General features: G+C 35.1%; 3 protein-coding genes across 4 annotated transcripts; 2 read left to right on the forward strand and 1 right to left on the reverse strand.

Annotated features, from left to right (window-relative positions):
* Positions 1–1276: 1276 nt before the first annotated feature.
* si:dkey-66i24.8 (gastrula zinc finger protein XlCGF57.1) lies at positions 1277–3202 on the reverse strand. The gene is made up of 2 exons (XM_051098646.1): positions 2927–3202; positions 1277–2767 (listed from the first exon to the last, which is right to left on the reverse strand). The coding sequence occupies exons 1-2, from the start codon at positions 3000–3002 to the stop codon at positions 1587–1589; spliced, it is 1257 nt and encodes a 418-aa protein (XP_050954603.1). The 5' UTR covers positions 3003–3202; the 3' UTR covers positions 1277–1586.
* A 1796-nt stretch (positions 3203–4998) lies between these two features.
* Positions 4999–12765, forward strand: zgc:153292 (uncharacterized protein LOC100003014 homolog). Of its 2 annotated transcripts, none has more exons than XM_051098669.1 (13): positions 4999–5174; positions 6884–7082; positions 7219–7245; positions 8879–8946; positions 9762–9861; positions 9954–10010; positions 10112–10189; positions 10303–10542; positions 10701–10807; positions 10893–11058; positions 12356–12443; positions 12537–12580; positions 12677–12765. In XM_051098669.1, exons 1-12 carry the CDS (start codon positions 5086–5088, stop codon positions 12566–12568), a joined length of 1251 nt encoding a protein of 416 aa, XP_050954626.1. In that variant the 5' UTR covers positions 4999–5085; the 3' UTR covers positions 12569–12580; positions 12677–12765. The 2 variants fall into 2 exon arrangements, with proteins under 2 accessions (XP_050954626.1, XP_050954617.1); XM_051098660.1 differs by lacking the exon at positions 4999–5174 and adding an exon at positions 6562–6733.
* Positions 12766–14201: 1436 nt separating this feature from the next.
* On the forward strand, positions 14202–20924 carry elob (elongin B). The gene is made up of 4 exons (XM_051098775.1): positions 14202–14327; positions 16859–16993; positions 19206–19314; positions 19404–20924. Exons 1-4 carry the CDS (start codon positions 14325–14327, stop codon positions 19514–19516), a joined length of 360 nt encoding a protein of 119 aa, XP_050954732.1. The 5' UTR covers positions 14202–14324; the 3' UTR covers positions 19517–20924.
* The last annotated feature ends 1768 nt before the right edge of the window (positions 20925–22692 follow it).

Consider the following 22692-nt stretch of genomic DNA (forward strand, 5'->3'; position numbering starts at 1 on the left):
TGTGAGGGAGTTGTGCTTTATCAATGCTGTCATCAATTCACACAGCACTGTGTGATCTAACACAAAAACTCGAAACAGAAGATGCTACCCTCTTCTCATTCCCTGCATTGCTGGGCATTTTTACAGCATGACAATGAAAATATTAATTTTCCCAAAATCCTTCAGTGGACATCTATTTCACCCAATCTTAACACTCTTGAGCAGCTGTGGGGGATTCTGTAGAGACGAGCTGAGCAAAACTCCCCAATAAAGACCAGGGCATTTAAGGAGGTTGTCCTCCAGGAGTTAAACAGGACAGATGTGACATTTTGTCATGAACTTGTACACTCAGTGCCAAGAAGTGTCAGAGCAGTGTACTTAAAGTTCTGGAGGACATACTAAGCACTAAAATATTATACATTTGCTGAATTAAATCTAGGGTGTACTCATTTCCGCAATCCTTCATTTAAACAAAATTGTCTAATTTACTTATTTTACTGAAAATATTGGCATTTTTTTTTTTTTTAAAAAAACATCTTTTATATTTATTCAGAGGGGGTTTAAACTGGGGGTGCTGTGCACTGTACCTATTGTAGAGTTAATGAAAGTTATTATGAGCGATGTAATGTTTGAAGAAGGATGTCATAACAAAAGTCAGTAGACCGGAAATGTTTTAAAATCAGCAGTTCATTCAGAAATTCATACGATCTTACCTGCATGCTGTGGAAATTCAAATGGAGGATGGAAAAAATAAGCACATTGCTGAAAAGGGGGCGGGGCTACATGAGGTCTATAATGTAACATTTATGTATTATAAAAAATGTACAGTGTCCCAGACTCCACTCTCACTCCCCAGGTTCTGTTAGATTTTCCTTGACAATTAAAGGTATAGTTCACCCAAAAATGAAAATTTTGCCATCATTTACACACCCTTGTGTCGCTCCAAACCTGTCTAAGTTTCTTTCTTATGTTGAACACAAAAGAAGATATTTTGAAGAACCAAACAGTTGTTGGTCCCCACTGACTTCCATATTAGAGAAATAAACACTATGGAAGTCAATGGGCACCATCAACAGTTTGATTAGCAGCATTCTTCAAAATATCTTCTTTTATGTTTAACATAAGAAAGAAACTCATACAGGTTTGAAAAGGACATGAGGGTGAGTAAATGATAACAAAATTTTATTTTTTGGGTGAACTATTCTTTTAAGTACTAAATGCACAAACTTTCTGCTGATATTTGCATTGAATGCGAGCTTATTCACCACTAAAGGTTGTACACTGTAAAAAAAAAAAAAAAAAAAAAAATTGTTGAGCCAACTTAAAATAATTTGTTACCCAGCTGCCCTAAAATTTTAAGTTCAATCAACTCAAATAAGTTTAGTCAACTTTAAGTTGTATTAAGTGACAACTTAGATATTTGACTTCACTAAACAAAAAATGGTTTGCTAAACTTAAAAGCTGGGCTTGTTACCCAACTGCCTTAAAATTTTAAGTTGAATGAACTCAAATATCTAAGCTGTCACTTACTTTTTTGAGTTGACTTAACTTAAAATGTTAAGGTAGCCAGGTTACACATTATTTTAAGTTGACTCAACAAATTGTTTTTACAGTGTAGATGTAATTGCTTTTTTGGTAGAAACACTGTCTATGGGTGTATCTGGCTCTATCTGAATTTCAACCGAGCGTGAATTTGGCATGCTTTGAGAACACTGCTTTTCTCTGTGATAGCTTAGACCTTTTCTTGAGGTGAAACTGCTTCCACACTGAGCGCAGGTGTACGGCTTTTCTCCAGTATGCAGTCTTACATGATCTACCAGGTTTGCTTTCTTTCCGAAACTCTTTCCGCAATGCAAGCACACGTACGGCCGTTCTCCCGTATGGATTTTTTGGTGTTTTATCAAATAGTCAACTGTAGCAAAGGCCCTCCCGCACTGCGAGCACACATGGGTTTTCACACCCTCATGTATTTTCTGGTGCGCTTTGAAACACAGAAGCCATAGGAAACTTTTCCCGCAAACCGAACAGACATGAGGTTTCTCGTTCTGATGAATCTTCAAGTGTCTCTTTAGATAGGACTCTAAAACAAATGTTTTACTGCAGTGCTCACAGGTAAACCCTCTTTCTTCAGAGTGAGAGTGGCGCATGTGGATTTTCAGACAGCTTGCCCATGCAAAACCCTTTCCACACTGAAGGCATTTGAAAGGCTTCTCTTCGGTGTGAATTCTCATGTGAGACGTGACGTCTCGCTTACTGATGAAGCTCTTTCCGCACCGAGGGCAGGCGAAAGGTCGCTCTCCGGTGTGGATTTTTTCGTGTTCCTTAAGGTGTCCTTTATTCAGGAAACTCTTTCCGCACTGAAGGCACGTGTGAAGACACTCTCCAGTGTGGATTTTGATGTGGTCGTTAAGGGTTCGCTTATAACTGAAACTCTTTCCACACTGAGAGCAGGTGAAGGGTTTGCTTCCATCGTGACTTAGTAAGTGACACTGAAAGTGTTCGTTGCGTTTGTAACTCTTTCCACATTGAGGACAGACGAAAGGCTTCTGTCCATTGTGAATTAGTATGTGATCACTGAGGCTTCTTCTGCGTGCGAATCTCCTTCCACACTGAGAGCAAGCGAACGGCTTCTCTCCGGTGTGCGTTAACATGTGATCGTTCAGGTGGCCTCTATGGGCACATTGCTTTCCACACAGAGAGCAGGTGAAAGGCTTTTTGACTGTTGTCTGAGTGCTGCTTTGTGACAAACTGTTTTCAATTTGACTTTCCTCTTTCACTTCCATCAGGTCTGAAAGGACAACAATAATTTATTAAAAACAGATTTATGTATATTCTTGTATCTGTTTTTCTTCATCAGATTTTTAAGTTGTGTAATCAGGTCTTAACTGGTTACATTAATGCACCACAACAATCAAAAAGAAAAAAATAATCAAAAATGGACACCAACCTTCTTGGTGCTCATTTTCTAGTCTGCAGGGTTCTGAATCACAATTGTCCTCACTCTCCTCCTTAATAAACATCATCTTTAAAGTTGCATAATACCTCGATATTCCTGCTTTTTATGCTAATAACAAAGATAACGGTAATATTGCTGGCGTTTTACTGAATTTAATCTTCATTCGTATCTTTCTGCTAACTTAAAAGACGTCCGATGTTAAAATTTGTGTTTTGAAATCTGTATCCAGGGACGTAACCTGTCCACTACTGGGTTGCGTTGCGTTGTTGTCATCGTCTTCTTCTTGTAAGGTTGGCAAGCCACTTTTTTTGGCGCATCGCTGCCGCTAACTGGACTGGAGGACGGAATGTCTAATTGAAAAAAAAAAAACTTTTTTTTATCGCCGTTTTCTTCTTGTGGACTGCCTATTTATTAATTAATTCATTCATTCATTTATCGAATTAACTTTTTATTTAAACTATAAAATATTTAAATAATATTTTAAACAATACAGACTTTTAAAAATCCCAATACCAAACTTGTGCAAATCATATGTGCTCAGTAGTTTCACATGTACACTACCAGACAGAAGTTTTTAAATAGTAAGAATTTTTTTTTTTTTTTTTTTTTAAAAAGAAGTCTCTTCTGCCCACAAAGCCTGCATTTATTTGATCCAAGTTAATATTTTTGAAATATTTTTACTATTTAAAATAACTGCTTTCTATTTGAATATATTTTTAAATACGTTTTCAGCATCATTACTCCAGTCTTCAGTGTCACGTGATCCTTCAGAAATCATTCTAATATGAATTTCAGGATTCTTTGATTAATAGATCAACATTTATCTGAAATAAAATGCTTTTGTAACATTATACACTATAACATTCAAAGGCTTGGTGCCAGTATGTCTTTCTAAATGTATAAAGACATTTATAATGTTACCAAAAATTTCTGTTTCAGATAAATGCTGTTCTTCTGAACTTTCTATTCATCAAAGGAACTTGAAAAATTCTACTGTTTTTAACATAGTAATAATAATAAATTGTTTTTTGAGTAGAAAATCAGAATATTCATGGCATGGTCATGTGACATAACGTGCGAGTAATGATGCTAAAAATGTAGCTTTAAAATCACAGGAATAAATTACATTTTAAAATATATTCAAATAGAAAACAGATATTTCAAATAGTAAAAAATATTTCAAAATTGTACAGTTTTGTTGTACTTTGGATCAAATAAATGCAGGCTTGGTGAACAGAAGAGACTTCTTTAAACAACATTTAAAAAAATTATACTGTTCAAAACCTTTTGACTGATAGTGTAATTCAATATTGTTTCCAACATCTTTTTGTAAGTAAATGAATGAATTAATGAATGATTAAATGAATAAATTCAGTTAAATTTAAATTTATTCGTATAGCGCTTTTCATGATACAAATCATTGCAAAGCAGCTTTACAGAAAATTTCCACAATATATTTAATATACAATATATTTATAAATATAACATATTTATAAATAAATAAATAAATGCAACATGCAGAGCAATGAACCAATAAATAAAAGGGGGACATTAAAAAGCAGCACCCATAGCAAAACAAATACTGAGATAAACATAAGAATATTAATTGTAAAAAAAAGTTAAAAATTAAGTTCTTTACAGTAACTTATACAATTTTTTTTGTTTTGATGTATCTTAGTATTAAGGTAGTGACCTATTTCTATTTTAAACTGGGTAAAATTAGATTTTGTGATTTTCCATATTTTATAAGTACATATATAATATACCATATTTTAAATTCAACATAATTATCAACTAAAAAAAAACATTTGTTTTATAAGTTACATTTCAGAGTTTGTATTCTTTTTAACAAAAATGATGAATCACACCAAAATAAAAAATATCGTAACATAAATGCACAATGCTCTCGTTTCCTTAGAAAGAAAGAAAAAAAGAAATTCCAAAGCCAATCCAATTCCACACTTTTTAGCACAGAGGGCCGCCTGTGAACCTGGCTGCAGTAACACATCATGTCCGGTAGATGGCGGTAACACGTCTCCCATTGAACAACAGCATCCGGAAATACAAAACACTCACAGTCGCTTGCTGGTGTTGCCTTATGCGGCGAAACTGGTGAAACTGAATGGAGTAGTAACGCAGTCTGTTAGAAAATGCCCGTTTGTTCAGCTTATAAGTGCAAGAATCGCTCTGATGGATTATATAAAGAGGCATACAAAAGGGGCGATTTTTCTTTCCACACGTAAGTTTTAGATGTTTATTGCAAGTTCCAGCCAAGTAATCCTCAGATGTAAAGTCCCTTAATCAAAACATACACACGTGTATAACAGCTGTTTTAATATTGTGTAGCTGCTAATCAGAAACATACATTTAGAGACGTATTTGTATGTTTGTTCATGTATAATAAATGCGGTGTGTTTGGAGTCAACATGCAGTCATACAAATTAAAAAGTATTGTAATTGTAATCACTTACAGGACTGTTGTCATCATAATGCTGTTATTTGCCATTTTGAGGAGCTGTTAGCATTTACTTTATTTATTCCAGTGACTGGAATATTTTAAAACCCATTCATCAGATTCATTCATGATTCTTTTTGCAGGTTATTTGTACATGACAACAAATTAGTACTTTCAAACGATTAATCGCGATTAATCACATCCCAAAATAAATGTTTTGTTTACATAAGTGTGTGTTGTGTGTATATTTATTTAGTTTATATAAATAAACACGTGTATTTCAAACATATACAATATAAATTACATGAATAGAAATATAAACATTTAAATACATGTAAATATTTTTAAAATACATACTGTATATGTGTATTCATATATGCATAATAAATATACACAGTATATTAAATTATGTAAACAAAAACTATTTTGGATGCGATTAATCGCTACAACAAATCTATTAGTGTGCTATTTGCTCAGCCAAATTATTCAAAACACAGGTTGTTTACAATTTAAATCTTTTTGTAACATTTTTTGGTGTTGCATTTAAAATGTGTGAGTACAGATAGGTGAGTTGTCATTTTTGTTAATTGCGGATATTGGCTTCGGATGTCAAACTGTAGAATAAGACAGTAGTCTAAATAAAAAGTAATGTCTTTGCATTTTATATATAACAGAATTACACTTGTAAGATAGAAAGGGATAGTTCAAAAATCCCAAAACTCAAAAATGACAATTCTGTCATTGTTTACTCAGCCTTATGTCATTTCAAACCCGTTAGTCACGTTTATATTAAAAATACAACATGTTTTTTTATTTTTGAAACCTGAGAGGTTTTTGTCAACACTTAAAATGGGTTTGAAATTACATGATTGTGAATAAACAATGACAGAATTTTTGTTTTTTGGACAAACTTTCCTTGTAAATGACAGAGAATGATTTATTCACATAAAAGTTTTCGCTGAATGCACCGATGTGTTGCTAAAGCATCACTGGGGGTACATTCTTTACCAATAATACGCCTTGGTTATAGTGTAAGTATAGTCAGAGAGATGTACAAAAGAGCAGAACAGAAAGCTCTCAGCAAATGAAGAAATATAACTCCATCGCAACGGAGGTTATTAAAAGTGTCCTGTAGGTGTCAGTACTCCCAGTGTTTGGTCAGCACATTAAATCTCACCCGAAGAACAGTTTCCGGAAATACAAAATATGATGCTGTGTGTTTCACGTTTGAAATTGCATGGAAATTGAATAAAAATGCCAGTGTGTTCAGCGTATAAGTGCAAGAAGCGTTCAGATAGAGAGTATAAAGAGGCATACAACAGGGGCGAGTTTTCCTTTCACAAGTAAGTTGTATATATATATATGTCTCATGTTCGTAAAGTTTCAAAGAAGCTCCAGACAACCCCCTGTAATGCTTATATATAAACACACGCCTATTTGTCCAACACTGTTGTAGTATGTATTAACACGCTGTTTATGTGTCCGTCATACAGATTCCCGTTAGCTGACGGGTTGAGAGTGAGAGAGTGGCTCCGTCGGATGAGATGGCAAAACTGGTGGCCAACTGGAAACTCAGTCCTGTGCTCGGATCATTTTGAGAAGGACTGCTTTGAACAAGTGGGCAGTCACAAACGATTGCGCAAAAATGCTGTCCCGACTATCTTTAATTTCCCAAAACATCTGCAGTGGAAGGCAAGTCACAACATTTATTGTATGTCTTTAAAATGTTATGCAGATGCGTTGCTACTGTATAGTCCAGATGTTCTTTTCATTTAATTTTTTTTGTTACTATGTGTCTGTCTTTTTATTTTTAAATGTCCACACACAGGTACCAGCTGTCAAGAGACGATCTCTGGTATGTATAACATTTTTTTAATACATTTCCAGCAGTGTTTCTTTACATCAAGGCATTTCCAAATAATGCAGCATTGATAGTTTTCCTTTTAAGTCATGTTAATAATTTTAGAATTATTTTGTATATAAAGTATGCAGTTTATGGTCATATTAATAAATAAAATGTTTGATAATATATTAGTTTTGTTTAACTTTATTGTCTGTTGTGCTTGTCACAGAGCGAACATTTGACTTTGACACTGGTGACATAAATACATCCATTTTAATACTTAAAAACACATCACACATTAACAGAACAACATAAAATTTCACAAGTTTAGACAACTAACTCAACCCCAAATATTCCTTACACATTACAAATCATCATCCACAGTAATATATATACAGTACTGTGCTAACGTTTTAGGCCACTAGTATTTTCACCAGCTGAAAAATGGTTTAAAGTAAGTTATTTCTATCTTTTGCTGTAGTGTGTCAGTAAAAAATATTGGTTTACATTTACAAACATAGTTTGCCATTAATTGTAATAATCTAGTGAGATTTTTGTTTGCACAAGGAGTCTGACAACAGCCAGTGCTCCACACTGACATCTGATCTCACCATCATCCAGTCTTCCTGGAATGACATGAAGACACAGAGCAAACTGAAACGGAGTAAATCCAGAAGAACTGTGGCAACATCTCCAAGATGCTTCAAGAGACCTATCTGCAAAGCTACCTGAAAGGTGCACCTAGGGCAAAAGCTGCTGTAAACGCAAAGAATGGTCGCACCAAATGTTGATTTCATTTAGTTAATAGAAGGTAATTGATAAAGAAAATCTATTTATGACAGCATCCTCATTTTACAGCATTTTTACACAAGTGCCTAAAACTTTTAACAGTGCTGCAGCTTTGCACGTAGGTTTCTTGAAGCATCCTGGAGACTTTGTCACAGTTCTTCTGGATTTAGTCTGTTTCTTCATGTCATTCCAGACAGACCGGATGATGATGAGATCAGATCTCTGTGCAGAGCACTCGCTGTTGTCAGACTCCTTGTGCAAACAAAAATCTCACTGGATTATTACGATTAATGGCAAAATGAATGTTTGGAAATGTAAACTGATATTTCCTACTGACACACTACAGCAAAAGACCAACTTTAACTGACTTTAAACCATTTTTTAGCTTATGAAAATACTAGTTGCCTAAGACTTTTGCACAGTACTGTATATGTTAAAAAAATCAATTTAATCCATTACCAACCACTCTCTTGCATTTCCTTCAAACAATATCAACTATATTGTTGATATTGTATTATGATACAGTAGATGTAATGCTGTGTTTCAGGGTTTCCCAAACCTGAGTTTGTGAGAGAACCACATATAAAGCTGGTGTAAACGTTTGTTATAAAGCTAATAATTAATTAAATCATAAAAATGTTAAATTATTGAAATACTAACTTAAACTCTCAGGAGGTACTTCAGGAAGGTACTTCAAGAATTTCTGCTTTATTGGGACGCCACTTAATATTCAGTGTAAAATCTGGTTCCTTAGATCAACCACTTGAGAACCACTGTTTTAAAGCTCTATTAGGAAGTCTTTTCATCTTTTTTAAATATTTCTGGTTCCGTTATTCATTTATTTTGTGTATTTCAGAATCGTAAGACAGTTGAAGTGCCCATCAAACCAAAACCAACTCCAGTGTCAGTACCGGCAACACCACGGTAATGTGTTTATTAGCCCATGTACACTGCCGTTCAAAAGTGTGGTATCAGTAAGATTTTTGTATGAAATGTATGTTTTTTAAAGAAGTTTCTTATGCTCATCAAGGATGGATCTATTTGATCAAAAACAGAAAAAATGTCATTTTGTGAAATATTATTGCAATTTAAAATAACAGTTTTCTATTTTAATAGACTTTAAAATACAATTTATTAAAGTGAAGAAAAGCTAAATTTTCAGCATCATTACTCCAGTCTTCAATGTCACATGATCACTTAGAAATCAATTTAATATGATTTTTTTCTTTCTTTCTTTTTTTAAAGATATTAATACTTTTTTAGTGACACTGGGTGTGTTAAATTGATAAAAAAGTAATAGTAAAGATGTTTATTGTTAGAAAATGTTTCTATTTTGAATTTGCTTCTGTTCTTTTTAATTATCAAAGAATAAAAAAATTATAACAGGGTCCAAAAAAATATTAGGTAGCACAACTGTTTCAAACATTGATCAGCACATTAGAATGATTTCTGAAGGATCATGTGACACTCAAGACTGGAGTAGAATGGCTGATGAAAATGTAGCTCTGCGTCACAGAAATAAATTGTGTTTTAATATTCAAATAGGAAACCAATAATAGAAATGGCAAAAATATTTCACAATATTACTGTTTTTTTTTCTGTATTTTTGATCAAATAAATGCAGCCTTGAAAAACATAAAAAATTCGTACTAATCCCAAACTTTTGAACGGCAGTGTATTTGTTGCTATTTTTGGCAAATACGTTAGATTTTAAAATCACCTGTTCATGGGTTTGATAGGCTTGAGGGGAAGTTTGTCCATGTGCCTGTGGATTCTGATGGTTCCAGCCGTGGCCCTTTGCATGCTGGCAGCTTCCATGATGACTACTGCAAACCACAGGTTAACAATTGCTCATTTATGTTTTTTTGGCTTCCTTTTGTATAGCATCTTATACACTTGTACATTATACACCACTCAATGTGTTTTCACAGAGCTTTCACTGGATGAAGCTGTCGGAGGGTGATGACGAGGATGATGATGACTCTAGTGTATGTAGACCTTTACAATATTTCAATCTGTAATCTAGAAATAGTCTCCTGAATGGTGTTTGAGCGTCGTTTTTTATTTTATTCATTGTACGTACGTACAGGATCCCGGAAATGATGTTGCCTATGATGACGATGCACCTCTTGAAACACCTGAAAATCCAAACACTCAGTTTATCAGGGTATGCCTTTCCAGATTTGTCTTTTTTGTTCTCTGTTCATTTCTGTGTCAAGACACAAAGTAGTAGCCATAATACTTCTAATCTACTTTTATCGTAATGTTTCCACTTCCTAGGTGACAGAGAGATGGCAGTGGCTGAGTATAGATGTAACAGGGCCATTTCAAGAAAGCAAAGGCCCCTATAGCCACATCGTAGTCATCTGTGATTATTACACCAAGTGGATTGAAATCTTTCCATCAGAAAAGCCTAATTCTGATTCCATTGCCCTGCTAATGTGCGATGCCATTTCCCGATACGGTTTTCCTCTGGGGTTTCTCACACCTTGGGGGGCTAGAGGGATTCAGGTCAGAACGGTAAGTCCTGCATTATCCTGCACCGGATAATGTCAGAGCAATTAGTGCAGGCTTAATTATTTATAATTGTAAATTGCATTTTTATTCATTGAAATGTGCTAAAATGTCTCAGTACAGTATAATTTTTATCTTTTCCCTTTTTGCTTTCTTTTGTCAAGGTTAACAGAGCACTCAATAATATTCTGATGATAAAGGACATTTCACTCGTCTCTCGGCATCATCAGGCTTCACAGCTTGAGCCTCACACACAATATCACATTGTTAAGTAAGTTCAGAATTGTTTGGACACAAATCAGTTTTTTACAGAGAGTACTGTTATTTTGAACATTTGTGGTATGGTTTCTCTACAGCATGGTGGAAAATCTAGTGAAGAAGTATCCAGACAGTTGGCATGTGCATTTGCCCGTCAGCGTGCTGCGCTTCAACTGCAGTGTTCACCCAGAAACCAAACGCAGACCTCTGTCCCTTCATCGCAGTGAGGGAACTAAACCTTATACGTCACCCAGAGATCAGCCAGTATGTACTATGATACAGAAAATCTATGAACAGCTTTGTTCACACTGGCAGCTATAGATTATGATTGTGTCAACAATCAGCTGTGGAATTGCTCTGTTATGAGTAATTTTGTATAGATCTGGACAAATGCAGTAAAATTTTGTTTTGCAATTCTGCACAAATATGTACACTACCAGTCAAAAGTTTTTGAACAGTAAGATTTTTAATGTTCTTTAAAGAAGTATTTATTCGATCCAGAGTACAGGAGTAAAAACAGTAAAATTTAAAAATATTTTTACTATTTAAAATAAGTGTTTTCTATTCGAATATATTTTAAAATGTAATTTATTCCTGTGATCAAAGCTAAGTTTTCAGCATCATTACTCCAGTCACATGATACTTCAGAAATCATTCTAATATGCTGATTTGCTGTTCAAGACACATTTTTTTGTTATTATTATCAATGTTTAAAGGAGAAGTCCACTTCCAAAACATATTCACATATAATGTACTCACCCTCTTGTCATCCAAGATGTTCATGTCTTTCTTTCTTCAGTCATAAAGAAATTCTGTTTTTTGAGGAAAAAAAAATTCTGCATTTTTCTCCATATAATGGACTGCTGTGAACTTCCAAAAAGCAGTTCAAATGATCCCAAATGCAGTTGTAAACGATCCCAACCGAGGAAGAAGGGTTGTATCTGGTGAAACGATTGGTTATTTTCATGAACTGGAACAAAAACAGTCCAAGCAGAGTAAGACAAGACGAGCGTTTGGCATTAAAAAAATTTTTTTAATGAAAATAACTGATCGTTTTGCTAGATGAGACCCTTCTTCCTCGGCTGGGTATTTGGGATCCCCATTTGGAAGCCGCATTTAAACTTTCGGAAGTTCAAACTCGGGGCACCATATCAGTCCATTATATGGAGAAAAATGCTGAAATGTTTTCCTCAAAAAATATAATTTCTTTACGACTGAAGACAGAAAGACATGAACATCTTGGATGACAAGGGGGTGAGTACATTATTTGTAAATTGTTGTTCTGGAAGTGGACTGCTCCTTTAAAACAGATGAGTACTTTTTTCAGGATTTTTTTATTAATAGAAAAATCCAAAGATCAGTATTTATCTGAAATGAAAAGCTTTTTTAAAAAAATAAGTTTTCTATTTTGTAACTAAATTTATTTGACATGTCACATGATCCTTCAGAAATCATTCTGATATTGCTGAAATTTAAAAAAAATCTTAATGACCGTTTGAATGGTAGTGTATGCATAAAGTATGTTATTAAATTTGAGTGTTTTGTTTTTGTCCAAATCAAGCTCAGTGAAGATGACCTTGCAAAATACACCTTCAAAATCCAGAAACCAAACCCTTTTAAAGAAATCGAGGCACTGAAACGAATATTCCGTGAGTATGATTATCTCATATCCAAATATTTACCTGTCTGTCTGCATTTCCTTCACATCCGTGATCATTATTATTCACCTTTTGTTAACACAGGAGAATCAGCAGACTGCATTGTCGTTTCATAAAGTGAAATCCAGGTATTACTTTATAATACTATTATGTTGTGGTTAAATTTTAATGAAAAAAATATGCTGCTATTAAACCAACATGTTTTTTGTTTCCTCTGTTGCTAGTGTGCCTGTTGTAACCGGTGTGTGACTTCAGACTGAAGGTCATGTGAGGACGAAGCTCAGTACAGACTGCATGGGCAAAGAATGAAAAACAGCAAACCACTGAAGTCATAGAGACTCTGACTGAGATGTTATTTATTTGCGACTTTCATATTGAAATTGTTTGCAGCATTATGAATACATACCATTAAAGGTATTGAAGTGAGTAGTGCTAATTGTAAAATAAACTGCTTGGAAAGGAGTAGGGAAAAAACATGTTTTTTTGTAGTGTTGGTAAATAACTGATTCAAGCAGATTGAGCCAGCAAAGATAATCTAATGTTAATAAATCCACAAATACTCCTGTGTGTTGCAGGCAATCCTAAAGGATATTGTGGGGTGCCTGAAATTAAATGTGCATGTTTAAATAGTTTTTCTTTTCAGATAAACCTTTCGTAATGTTGACTCGACATCAACGAATAAACCGTTTATATTCCTTTTGATGTAATGTCTTTGTTTATTTTGTATATATTTGTATTTGCAAGCCACACAGTCCCAGATGCCCTGTAGGTTGTACACTAAATAGCTAGGTATGTGGACATCCTATTCTAATTATCAGATTTAGCCATTCCAGTAATCCCAATGAAAACATTTTAATGCTACAACATGAATGTATTTCTTAAGCATAAATAATAATGTATCCACTAGAATACGTAGTGTATTAAGAAATAAATGTATGTTGTAGCATCAAAAGTTTTTGAACGGCAAGATTTTAATGTTTTTAAAAAGTCTTTTCTGCTCACCAAGCCTGCATTTATTTGATCCAAAATACAGCAAAAAAAATGTAAAAGTGTGAAATATTTTTCTATTTAAAATAATTGTTTTCTGTTTGAATGTATTTTTAAAAATGTAATTTATTCCGGTGATTTCAAAGCTGATTTTTTTTTCAGTAGCCCCTCACTATAGAACACATGACTCCAGGCACATGATCCTTCAGAAATCATTCTAATATTCTAATATTATTTTGTAAACAGCTGAGTCAAAATGTTCTGGTTTCTTTTATGAATAGAAAGATCTTTCTGTTCATCAAAATATCCTGAAAGAAAAATGTGAAAACTGTTTTAAATTGATAATAATAATAATAATAAATGTTTCTTGAACAGCAAATCAGCATATTAGAATGATTTCTAAAGGATCACGTGACACTGAAGACTGGAGTAATTATGCTGAAAATCCCCTTTGATCACAGGAATAAATTACATTTTAAAATATATTCAAATAGAAAGCAGTTATTTTAAATTGCAAAAATACTTCTTGTATTTTTGATCAAATAAATGCAGGCTTGGTGCGCAGAAGAGACTTCTTAAAAAAAAAAAAAAACATTAAAAATCATACCGTTCAAAAACTTTTGACTTGGTAGTGTACATTTCACAGAAATAGCCACAGCTGTACATTAAACCTATATTAAAATGGTTTGTGCCTCAGCAACAAGTGTTGGTTAAAAATGTATTGAATTATATGAGGCCACTAGGGCGCGACCGTCTCCGGCACAGAAAAGAGTTCACGCTGTTCGCGCAAAGACATCTGGGATTGTGGAGGACTGGCTAGATCGCTTTGATTTCCGCAGTGCAGCGTGGGATAGTGGAAGAAGTCAGCGAAACAGTCGTAGAGAAATGGTGAGTGAGGAAGCAAATGAAATCGGGATCAAATGTATTTATTCGTTTTGTGTAACTGTAATGTAACTGTGACGGATTATAAGCAAACTAGCCGCTACTTGAAGTGGCTAGCGTGTGTAAACGAAGCCTTTACACAGTCCTCTTTGTTTCGCAATATTTTTAGCAGCCCGGCTAACATTCCCTGCTAAATCCGCCCAGTTTACTGTGTTACTAATTAGATTGGGAGTACACTGCGCTCGACGACCGGTTTGTTCAGTCAGTATTAAAAACCGATGGGCCGAAAGGTTTCACATTGTTTATTTGTATACGAGCTGCGCACCGTCTGTGGCCGAAACGGGGCTGTTAATCGCGGTGTTGATTTCATGACAGCTCCATAATGTAGGAACGGGGTAGTCCTGTCATTGATCATTCTGGGCTGTGCCTTTCAGATGCTCATCTAACGTTAGTCATTTAATCGCAATAAACGAGGATGAATAATATAAACACAAACGAGCGCAGATTGGTTGCTACGTGTTTCTACCCTGCCGTCGTTACTAGCTGCACTTTGCACGTCCATTTTTAAAAGATAACTCGCTCTGCTAACCCGCCGTCGTTGTAGTTTGTTTAGCAGCGTTTAACGTTACAATTAGTTTGACCAAATTTTCAGCCATTCGTAACGCTGGTTAGCTGTTTGCTGTAAACAAACCGCAGGCAACTCGCTGCATTTCCGAGGTGTTGCCAGTAACTAAGTCAACAACAACGTAACACAACTGCAGCTGTCAGCGTTTTATTTGTATAGAGAGCGTTGCAGTTGTGTAGTTGACATGTTTCAGCTGTTCACCATCTGCTTTTCTGTTCTTTATTTTATTTTAAAAGACAGTGGTTGTTTCACCTATAAATGAGTTGAGAGTTATAGAAGTTGGTTGTTTGTTATCATTTAGCCGTTTCGGTGGATTTGGTTTAGTTTAGGTTATTTGTTTACAGAGGCGATGCACATTAATAAACATGGTTGTAAATATGCCACAGTTGACCAGAAAGGCTATTTTTTATCTGTAGGCCCTTGGCAGAATATTAAAAAGTCACCCTAAAAGCAAAAGTAAAATAGAGTATCTTACACACCCACAAAGAAGACGAAAAAAAATCAAGTATAAATATAAAGTACGTGATTCCACGTAGAAACCATACTAAAATACAATAATAGGAAGTTATGTAAACAAAATAAAATATTGTGTTACATATAAGGTAAGAGAGATGGCGGCAGGAGAAGAGATTAATACAAAGAAGTAGGGATGTAACAAAATGTCACAATACGATAATATCACGATATGAACTCCACGATACAATATTATTGCGATGTTTATTTTTTTTAAATACATTTTTTTTTATAATTTTGTACATTTTAAAGGCAAATTCTTTTATCTAATGCACTTTGAGAGTTCAAAATGAAGAGCTCCAACCCATGTTCTTAACTAAGAAAGTTAAGTCCGTGAATTGACTTGTACCTGAGCTTTAAAGGGGGCTCGATGCCCTTTTTATTTGTGTTATACTAAGTCTAAATTACATTGACACTGGTGTTGTAGGAAGCCTAACAAATTAGAGTGTTATAATAATAATGACAACAATTTTACATTATTGTTCTTCCTATGACATCAGTATACATATATTATAAAACAGCTGCACTGTAAAGTAAATGAAAATGAATATTTCATAGGTATATAATTTTTGCTTTACACTACAGTTGGGAAATGACAGTACTTCTTTCCTAATTTCTATACTTGCAAGAGATTTTTTGAATTTGGACTGCTGTAGCGTTACCCATTTAAACCGCTAGCTGTCAGCAATTCATACCGCAGCTTTTATTTTGATGGAAAACTCCAGCTTCAGTGAAAACCAGATTACAAAAATGTGTCTCACTGCAGATCCAGTAAATCTGCCGCTAAAGTAAAGCATAACGGCTGGCTGTTGCGTTCCTAAATGCGTACTAAATGCACAGCACATGCAATAAACGAGTTCACTGCATTCACTGTGAACGGAGCTGTTCTGAGGTGCGGAAAACACCAGATCACAAGCTGATAGCCTGAACAAAGTGCGCGCCGCTATGAAATACGCAGTGGGATGGATTTGATGAAGGGATTAAGCCATATTGTGCTTTCAGTTTTAATTCGTTTGACAGATACTGTGCCAAAACACAACTTTAAAGACCTTTTATGTTAGAATAAGAAGTTTAAACATATTTTAAAAACGACACTTTTTGCCTAGAAGACCTATCGTTTCATATCATCATGTGACCACGATAATATCAAGACAGGTTTGCTATCACGATACCACGATATTGATAATACTGTTACATCCCTACGTCAAAAATGAAAAATACATGTTGAGGTTGTTGAGGATAATTTTTCTAAGATGATTTCTTTTTGTTGTATGGAGGACAAGAAATGATCTGTAAGGCTCAAATGAGCCATGAGTTGTGGAAGGTTGAACTCTGCCGTAGTTCAAGATGTGTTGATAATGAGATTGGATTGAAAGTTGAGTAACTGTTTGTTCTTCAGGATGTCTTTTTGATGATCAGACGTCACAAGACAACCATCTTCACAGATGCTAAGGAGTCTACCACAGTCTATGAGCTGAAGCGGATTGTGGAGGGCATCCTAAAGCGAGCGCCGGAGGATCAGAGACTTTATAAGGTCAGCAAAGAAAGTGTTTATGATGATGGTGGTTATTAATTAATATCTAAATGATTAATGTTACAGCTCTTTTAGTATAGGTTGTATGTAGTTGGATCGCTCCTGTTATGTAAAAATAAGCATTCAGTCATGTAATTTCAACTGCTTTTAGAAAATTTAGAGTTGGTAAGATTTTTAAAAAAGAAATGTATACTTTTATTTAGAAAGGACGTGTTGAATTGATCGAAAGTGACAGTAAATACATTTATAATGTTTCAAAAGATTTCTGTTTCAAAAAAAGATTGTTCTTTTGAACTATATTAATCAGTGAATCCTGGAAAAATGTATCGCACTATAAAATATTAAGTAGCAAAAGTGTTTTCAACATTGGTAATTATAATAAATGTTTCTTGAGCAGCAAATCAGCATATTAGAATGATTTCTGAAGGATCATGTGACTGACAGTGATCATGACACTGAAGACTGAGGCCAGTTGCATAAACTGATTGGACTAGTCTTAAAAAGTTAGTCATCTAATTTGTTTCTTCAAGATTGGTCGTTAACTTATTATATACAGTTACAAAATGCTTGATTGGTCTAATTTGAATTCTAATTTGAAAAGTATGACTGACTACCTCTTGGTTAACTGCTAGTTGGTCAATCCAGTTCTTAAGACACAGTTTTAAAGGAGATGTTCACTTCCAGAATAAAAATTTACAGATAAGTCACCCCCTTGTCATCCAAGATGTTCATGTCTTTCTTTCTTCAGTTGTAAAGAAATTGTTTTTTTGAGGAAAACATTTCATTATTTCTCTGCTTATAGTGGACTTTAATGGTGGCTGCGAGTTTGAACTTTCAAAATGTAGTTTAAATGTAGATTCAAATGGCTCTAAACAATTCCAGCCGAGAAAGAAGGGTCTTACCTAGCGAAACGATCGGTCATTTTCTTAAATAAATTAATATTTATACTGTTTTTTTTGGTTTGTTTTTTTTAAATACAAATGCTTGTCTTGTCTAGCTGTGCGATGCGCATGTGTCCAGTTTAAGACAGAGTATGCTGAAAAACTCCCATATCATTTCCTCCTGCAACTTCAAAATCATCCTACATTGCTGTTTTACCTTTTTTTTTCAAGTGCATTTGATCATCTTTGCACGTTCAATTTGTAAACACCGGATCGTTATTTCTGCAGCAATGTAGAATGATTTAGAAGTTTTTTAACTGTCTTGAACCGGAAGCATGTGCATCGCAGAGGTAGAAAATGCCAGCATTTGTGGTTAAAGTGTATAAATATACATTTATTTAAGACTGATTGTTTCGTTAAATAAGCCCCTTCTTCCTCTGCTGGGATCGTTTAGAGTCCTTTGAAGCTGCATTTAAACTACATTTTGGAAGTTCAAACTTGCGGGCACCATAGAAGTCCATTATATGGAGAGAAATAATGAAATGTTTTCCTCAAAAAACATAATTTCTTTACAACTGAAGAAAGAAAGACATGAACATCTTCGATGACAAGGGAGTGAGTAACATTATCTGTAAATTGTGGTTCTGGAAGTGAACTAATCCTTTAATTACTCACCCTCATGTTGTTCCAAACCCGTAAGACCTTTGTTCATCATCTTAACACAGTGTAAGATGTTTTTGATGAAATCCAATAGCTTTCTGACCTTGCATAGACGTGCGACAGGGGCTAATGTGGAAGAGAAGAAATTGTTGAATAAAGTTGTTCTTTTTGTTTTGTTTGTGCACAAAAAGTATTCTTGTAGCTTCATAACATTACGTTTGAGCCACTGATGTCACATGGACTATTTTAACGATGCCCTTACTACCTTTCTGGGCCCTGAACATGTCAGTTACATTGCTGTCTATGCAGGGTCAAAAAAAACATGCAGATTTCATAAAAAATATCTTAATTTGTGTTGCTAAGATGAACGAAGGTCTTAAAGGTTTGGAACAACAATAATTAATTAATGACAGAATTTTCATTTTGGGTGAACTGTCCCTTTAATCGTAGATTTATAAGACACATTTTTTATACCAGTGTATAAAAGTATTAAAATACTTTATTTTTTTTTTAGTTTAATACTTTATCCAGTGTATCACGACAATAACAGTGGGAACGTTATCTAACAAGAAAGACCAATTTATGAATGACCTCGCTCAAATGGACTACTAGAGTTAAAGTGATTTGATATGTCCTTTATTAAACTTAAAAAATCTCTTCATGTCCCTCAGGATGACATGCTGCTAGAAGATAGTAAGACTCTTGGAGACTGTGGGTTCACAAACCAGACAGCCAGGCCTCAGGCTCCAGCCACAGTAGGACTGGCTTTTCGCATCAGCGGTGAGCTCTTGTTTCGATCGCTTGCACCGTATCCCGCTACATGATATGTAGTCATCTGAATTTGCCTCCTGTCTCTGTTTTCATCACAGATGATGCTTTTGAGCCTCTAAGAATAGAGGCCTTCTCCAGCCCCCCTGAGCTTCCTGATGTGATGAAGCCTCAAGACTCGGGCAGCACTGCCAACGAACAAGCCGTGCAGTGAAGGAGGAACTGGCGATAAAGGGTTGGGAAAGGGGGGAGGGTGGGTTTGGGGAGAAAGCGGGGGCGGGGGGGTTAAAGAGTGTCCAGAACAGCGGACGAGCAAAACACACGTGTTTTAAGATGGTGGTGCGTCTTGAGTTACAAAAAGAGGGGGGAAGCATGAGTGAGAGTGATCTTGTGTGATATTGTAACTTTGCTGAGAAATTTGAATCGCTCTCCCTGTTACTCCACGCGTCCCATCGAGCACTAGCAGCTTACTCTCACTGTATTGTCGCAAACCCTTCCGATGTTCAGTGTCTGCTCATCTACAGGTTAATCCATCAATCACAACGTCCCTTTTGGCGCAGGCACATTTTGATTTGGTAATGTTTTCCCTGATTTCTGAATGAATTTGCTCATTTGTCAGACAGCTGTTAGTCCCCCGTCAGAGGTGGTTAGATATCTGAGTATTTAAACCTGTGCTTCTTATTTAATTCACGCAGATGTTATGTTTGAAGAGTTAAATGTTTTGTGATTTTTTTTTTTTTTTTTTTTTTTTTTTGTGCGTTTCGATCTGTTGGGGGCCGGGGTGGGTTCGTGTTTGTGGCTGTAAGGTTTTACAAATGCCCACTTTACTGATCGCATTTACAGTACGCTGTTGTGTGTTAATGAGTATTGATATTATAATTATTCTTATTTAGATCCTGCATAATTTTATTGGGGTGCGAAAGGCCATAGGCTGAATCGTTTTACGTTACCGACTTTAATATAGTGTAAATGCACATGGAACTTACTGAGCATCAGAATGGGCATGGATGCCGTCAGGTTATACCTGCAAATGAATACACAGCACATGGTTAAGGTGAATTCTGACATACAGTGGTTTCATTGTAAATACATTTTTCCACTCACATTGTTGCTTCCTGAAGTGTGTTTTGCTTTTCTTTACAATCTTGTGTTGGAGGAGAGTAGTAGCGTCCGCTTGTTTCTTTTCAATATTTGTTTGGAAGCCTAAGTATTGACATTTAATTCCCTGATTTTGTATTTAAATCAAAGGGGAGTGTAAATGCTAGTCAGTTTTTTTTTCTTTGTGTGTGTGCGTGTGTATGGCATTTTAAAATGGTGGAAAGAATCAATTAAAATGTAACGAGATCAATAAGATTGAAGCCTTTCGGCGCAGTTGCTTGAACAAGTGAATGTTTAACTTTAACACAAATGCTGACATTGTGTTCATCCCAAAAAAAAACAAAAAAAAAACCCCGGAAGATCCTAATGTTTTTGCAAACTCACCCTTATTCTTCTCAGTGATGGCAGTGTTCCTTCACAGTGCTCTTGCAAAAAAAACAAACAAAAAAGTTAAAAACAAAATTATGCTGCAGTATCTGTAACTGCGTTTAAATAAATTAAAATCAGCCCTTTTCCACTCCTTGTCTAATGTTCAACGTCTGTTTATTAATGCTGTTCCTTTTTGGGGTTTTAGTTTTTTGCTTTTATTATTTGTAAATATGCAGATGTAATTGCTATGTAACAGAATAACAACCAGCAATAGAATAAAAAAAAGAGCAACAAAAGAGAAGAAAATTAACAAGAAATAGCAAATGCATGAAGACAATGCTTTCTTCCCTTCAGTGTTTACTTTTGAAAATGTGCTTTGACATTTAAAAGTTTGCATTTATGCATTTGAAACTTAAAAGTGAAAGATTTATAAGATTAAGTTCTGTTTCAGTTTCTTTATTAGTAAAACCAAGCAACTGAAGTTTCCAAAATTAAGAAAACAGCACACATAATCACAATCGTGCAAAAACTTCCCTTAAATACTTCTGTAATATCTGGGCTTTTAGATGCTCTGGAACTTTTAAATGAATCGATTGGTCCGATTCACAAAACGTGAACGATTCAGATTGGATCACTGATGACTCATTTAACCGAGAACTGTCTCTCATTTAGCCTAGAAGTGTATTTGGAGGACTTATAAGACTTATAAGGACTCTTTATCCACCTTTTTCCTCAGTGTGGAAGTAAGCCTATGGGCGAGACTTCTGGTTCATTATCAGCTATAGGAAAATAACGAGAAGAATAACAATGTGCAGTAAACGGCAAAACTATCTGCACTACAGACCAGTATACTCATAATTAAGATAATATATGGTAAGACACTAATTTAAAATGTCAAGCGGCAAAACAAGTTTTTTACAACTAAAAAAAAAGCTGGACGTGGATGAGACCAGAAGCTTGACCCATAAAATTTGCAAATGGTTGCACCCACTCTTATGATAAGAAAAAGGTAGATAAAACACTTTCTCTTACTATTGCTATGCCACTGATTTCCATATCATTGAACATAGTCCTATTACTGGCCTAGTCTACAGCAGTCCAGTCTGTGGAGGAGTTATTCTGTCTACTATATTTTCCGGTTTATGTAAGTTAAACATGCACTGTAGTCTTTGGATGCTGCATCACATCTTGCTGAGTTTGAAGTGTTTAAATCAAGACAAAATCAACACAATAATCAGTTTCACCTCTGAGTTTATTGCATTTTATTGAATATCATTTAATGTGTTTTGAACTCTTTGGTTATTTTTTTTCCTCATTATTTGAATATGAATTTGATGAGTATCTACTCATAAATATGGTTTATAGCAGGTGTTAACAGTGATTAACAACCATTATTAATGAAGGGCGGGGTTGGTATAAACCATTAAAGCTAATTTGGTTAGAGAGAATAACCACCTCGCCTTTCTGTTATCAATCACTGTGTCACACCCCCCACCACACACAACGTACTACACCACACCGGGCATTTACGACTCTACACGGCCCCCCTGCCAGGCTGTGGTGGTCTGTAGATGTGCAGGGGAGGCTGTGTAGAGTCGTAAATGCCCAGTGTGGTGTAGTACGTTGTGTGTGGTGGGCAACTATATCGACTTAACGTGCTTTTACATACCATAAGGGGTCTACATAACACTGGGCAGCAGGTAAAGTACTATGTACAACAGAGAAGCGTGTCAGAAATCCTAAGAGGAGAACAGGACAGGTACATAATTTGAACCTCAACTTTTAACTTAGAACACTTTAGAACACTTCTTTCCAGATCGCTTTAAAGGCTCTTTATGATGTCATATATAGTTGTGTCAGGAGGCCTATTTTATTTTGTTTCATTTGTATTTTTTAAATAAATACCAGTTTAAAGGACTCACC

The sequence above is a fragment of the Labeo rohita genome, chromosome 3 (genome assembly GCF_022985175.1).
Source record: "Labeo rohita strain BAU-BD-2019 chromosome 3, IGBB_LRoh.1.0, whole genome shotgun sequence".
In the NCBI taxonomy this organism is placed as follows: Eukaryota; Metazoa; Chordata; class Actinopteri; order Cypriniformes; family Cyprinidae; genus Labeo; species Labeo rohita.

Excerpts from the sequence above, each read along its gene's own strand:
- si:dkey-66i24.8 (XM_051098646.1), bottom strand. The coding sequence starts at position 3,002 with ATGATGTTTATTAAGGAGGAGAGTGAGGACAATTGTGATTCAGAACCC. Across the intron at positions 2,768-2,926 it reads AGAAAATGAGCACCAAGAAG|ACCTGATGGAAGTGAAAGAG; the intron begins GTTGGTGTCCAT and ends TTGTCCTTTCAG.
- zgc:153292 (XM_051098669.1), top strand. The coding sequence starts at position 5,086 with ATGCCCGTTTGTTCAGCTTATAAGTGCAAGAATCGCTCTGATGGATTA. Across the intron at positions 7,083-7,218 it reads CAAAACATCTGCAGTGGAAG|GTACCAGCTGTCAAGAGACG; the intron begins GCAAGTCACAAC and ends GTCCACACACAG. Across the intron at positions 9,862-9,953 it reads ATGACTACTGCAAACCACAG|AGCTTTCACTGGATGAAGCT; the intron begins GTTAACAATTGC and ends GTGTTTTCACAG.
- elob (XM_051098775.1), top strand. Across the intron at positions 16,994-19,205 it reads AGGATCAGAGACTTTATAAG|GATGACATGCTGCTAGAAGA; the intron begins GTCAGCAAAGAA and ends CATGTCCCTCAG. Across the intron at positions 19,315-19,403 it reads ACTGGCTTTTCGCATCAGCG|ATGATGCTTTTGAGCCTCTA; the intron begins GTGAGCTCTTGT and ends TTTTCATCACAG.